Genomic DNA, 12,916 nt, shown 5'->3' with positions numbered 1-12,916 from the left:
TGCTGCACTAGATCTGCATTTTGAATGTATGCGTGCGGTGGATTTACACTGTACTTCACAGATCCTGAATTGTTAGCTCCTGATTCAGTAACGGTAAACCCGAATCAAGACCAATGAAGTGAATGAGACGTGATTGCGAAGAGCTGGTGCGGAGGTGCAGGGACACTTTGTCCCGGTGCTGCACTATTATTGAACGTGTGGAGGGAGTGTAGCTCGAACACACAAGTCCTCGTGAAAGGGCGCACGTGGCTTTCGTAATAGGAAACCTTTGGAACAGGTCTCCGGTGGCGCTGTTAATGTCTTTAGTTTCATGGCTGTATTTCGTGGTACCGCAGACTTACCTTCACTGTCTGTGCCGCTGCCATCATGATACACTGCGTCTGGTCAGGAAGTCTCGGCCGCTTGGAGGGCTGCGCGGTTATCATGGTAGAAGGAGGCGGCGTTTTCTCTGCAGATACCCCTACAGAATTTCGGTGTCCAGTAATACCAGCACTTTAGTTTTTCGCTAGAGCGTCTGCGACAGTGTTAAATGTAATCACCTAATTAAACATTTAATGGACTTCTTTTGATAAGATACGCCTCTCTTTTACACCCATTCCAACATGGCCGCCGCTTTCATCAGACGCCCTGCAGAAGGCGCGGCGATACAGCTTTTTATCCTTCGCAAGCGACAGCAAGCAACTTTAAAGTAAATTTTGATGGTGTTTCTGACTGTGCGAGTGGGGTTGGTTGCAGGGAGGGAGGTTGTAAAGGGTTTGTGTTTTGTATTGTGATTTACCTGTGTTAGGTTTATCAGAAAAAGTTATCCTGGTTTTTGATTTTTATACTTCAACTTTCAGTTGTTTTTTTTTAATCTGCTCCAAGTTCTGTGTTTTTTACTTGTGAGCGTTTAGGAGCAAACCACGAACAGAGGGCGGGAGGCATCGGAAGGGATGAACGGGGGGGGGGGAGGGTCATAAAGACGTGTGCGCGTGTAGGGCTAGGAGTGACCCACAAACTGGACCTTTATTCCAAACCTCGCTGCCGCGAGCCAGGCCGGCCTCTGCCCTCGAAGCCTTCATTCAATGCTGATCATGAATGAGCCCCGTCACTTGTGTTTGGTTTGAGGGGGGAGTGGAGGGGGCGGGCGTGGACTCCTCGGACACAGGTCCACCTCTGCGCCTCGGTTTCTGTGAGCGCTTTTCCCAGAGCGATGGTCGGGCGTGTTCAATGCTTGTTGAACCTGGCATTCTATAAGTTACTTAAATGTCTCCTCGCCTAAAATGTCAATTATGCTGTGTATTTATTTCGTATTGTTTTTTTCAATGAAAATTGCCTTTTTGAACGTTTTTTCAATCGGCATCGATTTCTATTTACACCCGCTGCTGAGTTCTGAATGTTTTATTTCGAAGTTATAGGGGCAAATCAACAGTGAAAACGGGGCAAACAAACGCTAGAGAGCGGTCGAGGGCGATCTCTAAACCCGCATTAAAATGCAGACAATTGCTATTACATTTTTCATATTGGGTTACTTCAAGCCAGCCAGAACTGCAACACCCAGAATGCACTAGGTTGTTTCATGAAATGAGTTGGAACGTTTCAGGCATGGCTTAAATCCGTTCTAGTTAAACGCAGCACATTTATGGCGCGTGTTCGGGACATTGGTGTATTCAGAATGGATTTTAGCTCGGTTTCTTGAAGACCCGCGCCACTGGTGAAACGTCACATCCGTTGTAGTGTGCAGGCCCAGACTGACGCATCCCCTGCTGTTCTGGTGTGTGTGTGTGTACTTGCTGGGGTGCAACAGTCACGGTGGGAATTTTAAAAATTCCTGCTTTGAAAAAGCTTGTTTTAAACTTGTACGGCTTGTGCAGAACGGGTGTGGTTAGAAGGGGGTCCCGTGTCCAAAATGGGTAGATTTTGTGTACAAATGGTAGGAGCCCGTTCATACAAGCACAGCATATAAACACAAGTATCTTAATCTGACATGTTGCTGAGTCGACTGTTCGGTTTTTTTTTAGCCCATCTCTGGTAATGTGAGTAGAAAGTCAGCCTTCGTGGCAGTGCTTAATTTGTAAAAAAAAAGAAGTAAATTCAGTATGCTGAGTCATTTCTTCCCTGATTTTGCACTCAGGTTTTCTGATTCTACATCCGAATCCCAACCCAGGCAAAGTTGTTTCTGCAATTTTGCTACTTGCAGTGTACACCATCATACATTCAGGATTAGGATTTTCGGAAGTCATGCATGAAAGATGTGGGAACATGAAATATCCTGTGGTTCAAATATGTGAGAGACACCCTAGGCAAGATTGGGTGTAGTGATCTATGGGAAGCATGCAAGAACCACCCAGCCAACAGCAAATCCACGATCAAACCCAACTATCAGTTTAAATTGGGTCAGATTCCAATATAGGCACTATGAGGGACCAATTTCTCAAAGTTAAAGTATCCAACAGCCTTGAATTTTTTTTTGATGCTATCAAGCCCCTAAAAATACTGGCTTTAATGGGACGTTTTTGCCCCACTTGTGGAGCAGAGAGGGAAACTATAGAGCATGTATTCTTTCTCTGCCCCACCTATACATTATCCAGGAAAAAGTGGCTTATCCCTATTTGCCAGGTCATGGGCACCACAGCTCATATTATTGCATTCCAAATATTTAAGAACGATGTAAGTTACTTAACTGTCTATGCAGTATCCCGTTTTCAATTGGCAATGTGGAGAATCAGACTGTGGTGTATACAAGATAGAACGTCCCTAGCCCGTAGTGTACAGGCTTCTTTTAACATAAAACTAGATGGGTTTATTCATACATTTTTAAATTAAATTGTCCCAGTCGTGTTTATATTTTCTCCAGTCCTGTGAATTTGCTCAAAGATAAAAGCCAAATAATCATTAAGAAGGGAACTAATGGATGAACTATTACATATTTTTAACATGAGGACGCCTGACTAACAAGGGCTATAATTAGTGACTGCTTGAATTGTGACAAAGGTATGTCAATCCCATGGTTGGCTTACGTGAAAAGCTCTTTTGATGAGGATGGTCTGTCATATGCTTTTTCTGATACCACCATACATGTATCCATTAATAAAAGAAAAGTTTCATCAATGTTATTAGCACAATCGCTTGATGAGAGGGTTTTGGAGGAGTATAGGAAAGCATTGATTGGAAAATATCTGTCCATGAATACGGAGGTTACATCAGGTAGCTACATATCGAAACCAAGGAGGACCTGGGAGCGCTCTCTATTATTTAGATCCAGGGCAGACAGTAAAAGACCTACTTTGCTTTCCAATAGGGTATCACACCAACTTAGATGTGATTGCATGCCTGTGTTGTAATGGTGTTACTCAGTCTATGATTCACTTACTCTTATTCTGTAAATTTTACGAGTTATACACGTAAAGCTTCTTGGCTTCATTAATGGGGAGAGAATGTGGCCTAACGGCTAGGGCGGTCACCTCGCAGCTGGGGAATCGGGTTTGAGTCTCAGCAGGGACGCTCCACATTCTGTGATTCTGGGCAAATCACTTAATCGCCCGTGCCTACCCAAAACAAGCATTTACAATGCAACGGTCTCGGCATTGTTAAAGTTAGAGCTATTGCCATTGCTCATGACAATGCCGTTTCTTTAAATGTTTTAAAAACAAAAAACATAAACAAAAATAATGTCATTAGCAATGCCAATAGCTCTAACTTTACCAATGCCGAGACCATTGCATTGTAAATGCTTGTTGTTATTTGGAATGGGGTCACTTACTACGAGGAAAAAGATAGCTGAGCCTACACAACACAGAAATGTAAATTCGTGTAATCGTGTAAGATCATGCTCACTCTTTGCCTGGTCCACAAAGTGTGTTGAATTGCACCAGCGAATTGACTTCAGGTTCCGGCGGTGATCCAGAAAATGGCTGCAGAAATACAGTGTGAAAGTGAGTCACATTTTCTGAGGAGCCAAGATTGCTGGATGCTTTTTGAATAGAAATGATGTAGGGAAAATGGGAAACCGCTCCACATTTCTTTATCACAAACATTCAGGAAAGTGTGTGAGTCAGTTCTGAATGCTGCCAAGCAGTCTAGAAGGATAAGTGCTGCTGTGATTCCCTTGTCCATGATGAGGAAGATGCCATGATGGCGGCAATGAGTGTCGTGTCTGTGATGTGGTTGGGTCTGAATCTGGATTGGAAGGGGTCCAGGAGGAGGTTCATGTTGGGGTAGTTCATCAGCCGGGAATTAATTAGTTTCTCCAGCACTTTGGCCGAATTTTGGAGCAGGGTGATGGGTCTGTAGGTGGCAAAGGATCCAGCTGATGGTTTCCTCGGTGCGATGGTGACATGATTCCAGGAGTCAGGAAAGGAGAGGTGGGTGGAAAGTTTCATTTTGCCACGGAATTTGTGGAATTTGGCAACCGACGTGACGTTCTGGCCACATCCTGCCAGTCAATTCATGGCGAAATGTTTTCCCGGGAGGCTCCAGAAATGCGAGCTTGTAAGCGCAGGCTAGATTTGGTGGGAGTTTCTATTGTGGGCGGATGTGTCTGACGGCTGTTTTTGGAGTATATTTGCTGCCGCTCCAGTAGATTTTCTGCTTGAGTGGTAGCAAAAGCAACTCAAATGGCTGCTCGCTCTTTTACAATGCATAGGGCCATTTGCACGACTTTTTCAGTGCTGCTCACGCCACCAGCTCTAAATTGCAGCACTAGCAGCACGAGCAGCGCAACATGTATATTGTCCACGGTTAGCGGAACTTTGCAGAATCTTGCAGAGCTTTACGTAACTGCAGAATTCTGCAAACAAGTTCCACCCACTCCTACAGGAAGGTAGTGGTGGAGAGGGAAGAGTTGAGAATGGGTGTAAGGGGTGATCAGATGGGGTCGATCCCTCTGGCGTAGATGTTGTGTGCTCATGGATCCAATAGGGCTCTGGAGTGAATGGTGCGCATGGTGTTGGCATTTTCCATTGTGTTGATGGCTGGCCAGAAGGTCAGAGTAGTTTCCTTGGTTTATCTGTCACTGGAGTGGGGGACGTTGAGGGTAGAGCTGACCAGTTGGGGGCCAAAGTTATAGGGATGGGGTGATGGTCATGGAGGGTGGGGGAGACTCTTTTAAGATGCTGAAGATTTTGTTGGATGTTGGAGATGTTTTGGCTCCTTTCAGTGAGGGCTAGGTACTTTGTGGTTTCAAGGCACAGGTGGTAGATCAGGAGGGCTGCTTTGTATCAGTCTCTGTCAATGTAATCATAGGAGTGGGGCCACTGTCTTTCTAGCTGCTTGAGTTGATGATTCATGAGCCAGAGGTCCACGGTGTACCAACTTGCTTGTGGCTGGGCTCAAGTTCTGGAGGTGATTCTCACAAGAGACAGGGAGTCAACACAGGAGGTAATTCACGTGCTCAAGTTCATGATTAAGCATGCTAGGTCATTGTGGTGGGGTAAGGCATTGGGACCAGAGCTCTTAGAACCAGATGTCTTCGGGGATTTTGTTCCATTGGGTTTGGGTGGTCTGGGTGTGGCTGGATCAGGGCTGGTTGGGTCAGTGCAGGCCAAAGCGAATGAGGAAGTGGTCCATGCAGGTGAGCAACGTGGGCTTGTCTACTGTGATGTTGGGGAAATTGGTGACTCGAGAACCACACGGATGATTTACCGTGCTCTATAAATGTCTGATTGATGGATTGATTAAAAATGGAGTTGAGAAAGTGTTCCGCCACATGGATGGGGTTGTTCACTAGTTTACTGAGTCTTAAGATACTATGGTCTTCCATGAGAACGGTAGAGCTCTGCTTGGACTTGTCCTCTAAGTGGAAGTTGAGATCGCTAAGTAGAGTAAAGGAGTTGGATGTGAGGGTCAGCAGGTTGACGAGTTAGGTCAAAGTGTTGCTGAAATTGGATCAGGGTCATTAGGGATGATAGAGTAGTGATCCACTCAGGGTTGTGGTGCATGAGGTGCTGCATTTGAAGGACATAAGCTGTAGTTGGTTGCTGGTGTGAGCCAAGGTGGTAGAGTAGCTGATTTCCTCTTCGCAGATGATAGTGTGTCCACCACCCTGCTTTTTGGATCTGTCTTGTCTTGCAATCTTGTATCTAGTCGGGGTGGCTGCTGCTTTCTCTGCAGCAAATACTGAGTTAATATAGGTTTCAGTAATAAATAGTAGGCTTGTGGAGAGGTCATGCAGGAAGCCCCAGACTTCTATGGCATGTTTGGAGAGTGACTGGGTGTTAAAGACTCAGCAGGAGATGGACAGGCGGTAAGGCCAGGGCCAGGATGCTTTCTTCAACTGTTGGTCCGTGCAGCAGCCACCATTAATAAAACCTGTGGGCGGTGGAAGAAGAGAACCATGGACAGGGATAGTGGTCACAAGGAGCAGGATGATGGTGGAAAGGGTGGGAAAGTGGAGCGGGGTGGGTGGAGTATAAGAGAGCAAAAAACAAGCAGAAAAAGAGGACAAGAATAAAGAGGCAGGAGCGCACTTTTTCTGACATCTGCAGAACAGGCAACCTCCTACACTATCCACATCCACTCCAACTCGCGTACACCAATCAGCTCCAGCTGACCGTACCCAGGAAAATGTCTATAGCATATGGCGGCAGACACTTCACTGTGTAGGCTCTATCCATTAGAATTATTTCCCCTTACATGCAGTCGTTCTGAGTTCTTCTTTCACTCAGGAGCACTCTCACGACTCCCCTCTTTCAGTAATCTACGCCCCTCTAGCCTAGTATCACCCTTTTCTCGTCCTGACTTGACTCTGCTAGAGTTTGTGGTACCACACACAAACAAATGAATAAATAAAAATAGATTTTCCGAAACCTCTTGTAGAGATAAACTGTAGGTGACCACAGGGGAGGGCGGTAGAGAAATGGAACATTATGCTGAAGTGGCGATGAGTGCGGCAAAGCCTACTAAGTCAGCTCCCTTACTCCATTTCACTGATGAAGAATGCCCTTCAGTGTGTGTGCGGTAAATGTGGTGTGCTTGAAGGTCATTGCTAACCCACATCTGATTGCTTCTCAACAGGTTTCACGAATTATATGCGTAGCCCATCGGGGGATATCTTCAACCCGGAGCATTACCATGTGAACCAGGACATGAGTCTCCCGCTCAGCCACTACTTCATTGCCTCGTCCCACAATACGTACCTCACAGGCGATCAACTGATGTCACAGTCCAGGGTCGACATGTATGCTTGGGTGCTTCAAGCCGGCTGTCGCTGTGTGGAAGGTAAGTGCTACAAATTTCCTCCTATGACCTAATTTCTTCTGGAATGTCTTTGGTCCATTATGAACTAATGTTCACAAGAGCAGAAGCCTATTTTATTTCTAGTGATTCTGGTATAGGGCTCTAGGTTTGGAACTGAAAAGCTTTTCCCTTTTAGCACGTATCTTGTCCTTTTATATTTGTGTGTGTGTGTTTTTGAACATGAGTGAAAAATGCCTCAGTCGGAGCCTTGGAAGTTAAAATGAATATGTAGCAGATTAGTTCATGGGAGTGCTTGGGCGGAGGATCATGTCAATGTCATGTGGCCTGCATGAGGTGTGTTTGATGCAGTATTTAAGGTGAGCCCGTGGTTGCAGGTGTGGAAACCATTTTGAGGCAGAAGCACATATTGTTCCTCAACAGACGTCGACCTTGAGCAAGAGAGTGAAAAACATAATAGGGGAAAAGAAGAATGAAGAGAAACAAGGAAAAACAGTGACAAAGGGAGAAAGCAGGGCCGAAAAATAATGTGCAGGAGTGATACAGCGGGTGATGGAATAAAGACGTGTGAGGTGGAATCAAGGGCATGCAACCCTGATATTCAGCACCAGAACCTTCACTTATTATTTTAAACATCAAGCACTGGTTTGATGTTATATGTGAGGACCAGAATTGTCCTTTTATAATGTTTTTGAGCAAATCCTTTCCCTGCAATGAAGCGAAAGAAGTGAGAGATAGGACGAGTTCGCATATAAACCACTACTGCTTTAATGGAGCGAAATCAAGGAGCAGAGGGTGGTGTGTATGAAACTGTGTTTTGGTGTTGTGCATGAACGGCAAAGGCTGCTCATATGGCACCGCTGCTAATGTGTGGCTGAACCTATCAATGGACTGGAGCAAAGCAGAGTGAGGGATAGCTATCCTTGTGGTGTTTCTAGTATCCTTAATGTGTTTTGATTCAGTTTTGGATGGTAGCATCCGCTGTTGGGATTTGTTCATCCCTCCAAGTAATGGCAGGAGGTTGGTTCTGCTCGTTAAGGGTTCATTCTGGGAAGAATCTATTAAACTCAATTCACTGATGTGCAAAAGCGATAATATAAGTTAAATAAGTATTCAAAAAATGTTAAATGTAGTGCTCTGCTATGATTGATGGTCATTAATCACCTATGACAATAGCTGAAATGCAGAGGACTTCTATTCAGTTGCGTCAGTGTACAAGCATGTACAAACAATGTGTTCACAGTTTTATTCCACTGACATGTTTTGGCTCATATTTGTTTATGTTATTGTTCAATTACATTTTCCTTTTTTAAGCATGAAAAATTCTTTACATTTGACTTTGTTTATTTCATAACACAAATTGACACACTCATTGCTTTTCACTCTAATTATTCCTTCTTCAGGCATATCTACCCTACTTCTAGAACTTCTACATCAACAAGCACAAATTTAAGGTTAAATTCTAAAGCATAAGGAACTAAGGGCCAAATGTACGACCATTCACTTTAGCAAGTCACAAATTGCGCCTCGCAATTTCCGACTCATTAAAGTGAATGTACAACAGTGTCTCAGACACTGTTTGCGATTCCCAATGGGGTCACAAATTGCATGCCTCATCAATAGTCATGAGGCATGCGCAATTTGCGACCCCTTTGGTAATGGCTAGCACTCACAGGGATGGTTGCCTGCTGGGGTCAGCAGACCACCATGTCTATGTCTGCTTTTAAATAAAGCAGTTTTTTTTTGTTTAAATACAGTCCGTCTTTCTTAAAGAAAAACGGGATGCATTTAAAATAGAAAAATTTAACTTTTCCATTTCATTTTTTAAGGGCACACGCAAATCCGGTCCCAAAACAGTCAAACATTGCATTGAGACTCGCTATTAGAAAGGGACGCCCTTGGCATGCCCCTTCCTAATAGCGAGTCGCAAACCATATTTTGCGAGTCGGTATTAGGTTACAGACTCACAAAATATGGTTTGTGCATAGGACAGACCCAATTTTGCGGTCGCAAACTGGCCGAATTCCTGTTTGCGACCGTAACAACGGTCGTACATCTGCCCCAAACAGTCTTATGTAGACCATTAGGGGCTGTTCACCTTTCTGCCTGGGCGGCGGATGGATCTACTCAGTAGCGCTTCCGGGCTACAGCCCATGATATTTATACATCTCTGCCTGCCTAGCAGAGATCTCTGTGCCTCCAAAGGACCCACCACCATGGTGGATCAACTAAAGGCACAGGAACTTTGCTGTGCAGGTGCCATGTTCAGTGTGTCCACAAAGCAAAGTATTTACCTTTGCAATAGTAAAAACAAATGTCCCTTACATGTTGTGACTTTTGTCCCAGCCTGTTTTTTCTATTCTTTCCTGTTTTGGACCGAAAAACTATTCCTAGCAGTTCTGAGCAGGAAAACAATCCCATTAAAATATCACTCCTAAATAGGGTTAACATTCTGAGGTACCTTGACTACTGCCCCGATGTCACTGTGGTGCTTGGTCAAAGGTGTCTAATGGCAGACCCAGCAGAGACTCCACTGGCAGCAACATGATGGTTCTCCAACTATTAATAAAGCCGGGAAACTGGGAGTTTGGAGGATAGAATTGCCCACCACATTTGTGATGGAGTCCACCAGACCCTAAATTGACATCATTATTACACAGTCTTCAAATTTTGAAATCGAAGTTTACACCCATCATAGTTTATCTAATCAACTGATCTTTGAAAAATAAATTGATTAGGAAATATAGGAAAGATTCATCTTTCTTGACTATAAAAAAGAAACACTTCCATATCTTGGATGTATGCATTCTACTAGACCAATAAGGAAGCATCGTGGCCCATCGATAAACATGAGAAACTATACATTTGAAATAATATGTAACAGTTTGAATTACCTTAAAAAATCAATGAAATATCAATGGCGACTGGTCACTTTAACTAAACGAAAGCATAATGTTTACCAAAATAATTTTCAAAGTTTGGGCAATGCTTCTTTTCCAGAGTTAAAAGGAGAAGACTGTATCAAAGGGCTTTTACAGTGAACTACCAACCATTTGGGATCAATTTTACCAAAGGGCATGAATGTGTTGGTTGATTTTAGTTGCTTTCTTTAAAGTACTGTTGGGTTACTACAATTAAAGACAAACAATAGAAAGACATTCTTTATCATTATGTATCTAAATCATGATACAGCACTTTGGCACAAAGATGATTAAATGTTGAGATCTTGAAGAACATTTTGAAGCAGCTGTGTAAGAACATGAGCATTTGATATTTCAAATAGAATTGATTTTTTTAAATATTGAAGTATGTACCAGAATGAAGCTAATTTAATACTTTACACATTATAATGCAATTTTTAATTTCTTCATTTTCCATTGAGAGTTATAGAAGTAATGCAGACTTTCTTATTGAAGGGTGAGTTATTAGCCCGAAATATATCAAGTGTATTGGTTTTGTATTAAAGGCACTAGCATTAAATTTAATAGTGTTAGGTCTCATCGAAAACTTAGAGCTTCTTTAATTCAAACAAACTGCCAATGAACCCCAACACTCTGCAGACCACACTCTGGACTTGGGGCCTGATTTAGATCTTGGTGGATGGGTCACTCCGTCACAACGGTGACGGATATCCCGTCTGCCAAAATATAAATCCCATTGGATATAATGGGACTTATATTTCAGCAAACGGGATATCCATCACCATTGTGACATAGTGACCCGTACGCCAAGATCTAAATACGGGCTTCAGTGTTCACATATAACTTTCAAATAACAATCCTTATCATACAACCACAAATATGGTTGGATAGCATTTTAATCACTGTTTTGTAATCATGCTCTATTGGCCTTTACCATAAAAGGCAGATCCCATGCCATTGTTAAGACGTATGCTTAATAGATTTTAAAACATTGGCATATATGACCCATGAAATATAACAGACCCTGACACCTTGTTAAGAAATCTGCACGGACCAACAAGACGCCGCTCAAATTGGTTTATGGGACCAAGGGCCTATCGAACAAAATGCTGAAGTTTCCACTGACATTTGTGCATGGATTTATCTGAAAAGGATAGACATTCTTTAAAATACAGATATGAAACCACCATAGAACCATAACATTTGCCAAAAAGTACACATCTCCCAAAGTATCATGGGGGCATCCAATCAGTCAAAGGAAATGTTCAATATCTTAAGAGTAAAGTAACCCATAAGCCTTAAAGACAATCCCATGTGCTTCTCTCAACAACTTTGTGAGGACATTCCCATGTTCTTTGAAAAAATAATCTAATATCCTGGCTTGTATTTAATTAAACAATAAGGGGCATATGTATCAAACGATTTTTTTATCGCAAACGCTGCGATTCGCAAAATAACAGCGTTTGCGATTAAAAAATCGGTAATCGGGATGTATGAGACAAATCCCATCGCAAAATTAAGGAATTGCTAATTTAGCGATTTCTTAATTTTGCGTAAGCATTTAAGAAATCGCAAATTGCGATTTCTTAAATGAGATGTAAAAAGCACCCAAGTTGTGCAAATTATCCTTAAGAAATCGCAAATTACCACCAACTTCCAGTTGGTGGTAATTTGCGATTTTCTTTCAAAATGCACTTTTTTTAATTTTACAAAGTGCCACGTGGCGCTCATACATGCCCTTAGGGCATGTATGTGTGCCATATGCACACACATGCTCATTTCAGGGGTGCATCAGGGTGTCATCATGACACCCTTGCACCTTTGAAATTATTCCCAAATTGCGATTAGCAAATTGCGATTCGCTATTTGAGAATTACTTCCCATTCATTCCTATGGGTCTCCTGGCCCATAGAAATGAATGGGCAGGTATTCCTTAATTGCAATTTCGCAATTTGCTAATCGCAATTAAGGAATTTTAAGAAATCGCAAAAAGTTTGCAATTTTTTAAATACATCCCGTTTTGCAATTCTCAAATAGCGATTCTTTAAAAATCGCTATTTGAGAATCGCAAATGGTGATGGGGCATATGTATCAAGCGAATTTTTAGTCGCAAACGCTGCGATTCGCAAAATACAGCGTTTGCGATTAAAAATTCACAAAACGGGATGTATTAGGCTATTCCCAACGCAAATTTAAGGAATCGCTAATTTAGCGATTTCTTAAGTTTGCGTAAGCATTTAAGAAATCGCAAATTGCGATTTCTTAAATGAAATGTAACACTCACCAAAGGATTGCGATTAATCCTTAAGAAATCTCAAATTACCACCAACTACTAGTTGGTGTTAATTTGCGATTTCTTCTAAAAATGCACGTTTTGTAATTTTACAAAGTGCCATATGACCACACATGCTATATTCAGGGGTGTATCAGGGTGTCATCTTGACACCCTTGCACCTTTGAAATTATTCTCAAATTGCGATTAGCAAATTGCGATTCGCAATTTGAGAATTACTTCCCATACATTCCTATGGGTCTCCTGGAATGAATGGGCAGGTATTCCTTAATTGCGATTTCGCAATTTGCTAATCGCAATTAAGGAATTTTAAGAATTTTTTTAAATACATCCCGTTTTGCAATTCTCAAATAGCGATTCCTTAAAAATCGCTGTTTGAGAATCGCAAATGGTGATGTTGATACATATGCCCCCAAGTCTTTACCATATCCTGCCACCATTTTCCGTTATTTCAGACCTCTCGCTTAACCTTCAAAAACGGTGAACTGACCTCATGTCAACTCTTGTTCAGGAAATCAAATCCTCCGAA

The 12,916-nt window shown here is 42.5% G+C and overlaps 1 protein-coding gene across 7 annotated transcripts in view; it reads left to right on the top strand.

The window, feature by feature from the left end:
• Positions 1 to 12,916, top strand: part of PLCH2 (phospholipase C eta 2) — a 1,499,317-nt gene that overhangs the window by 1,199,777 nt on the left and 286,624 nt on the right. For all 7 annotated transcript variants that reach the window (XM_085609277.1, XM_085609254.1, XM_085609273.1 and 4 more), the window contains one exon: positions 6,994 to 7,197. In XM_085609277.1, coding sequence (XP_085465403.1) covers positions 6,994 to 7,197 — 204 coding nt within the window. The remainder of the gene's footprint in view (positions 1 to 6,993; positions 7,198 to 12,916) is intronic.

Source organism: Triturus cristatus, chromosome 1_2, assembly GCF_964204655.1.
Source record: "Triturus cristatus chromosome 1_2, aTriCri1.1, whole genome shotgun sequence".
NCBI classification, from domain to species: Eukaryota; Metazoa; Chordata; class Amphibia; order Caudata; family Salamandridae; genus Triturus; species Triturus cristatus.
This window is presented reverse-complemented; position numbering and strand designations above follow the sequence as displayed.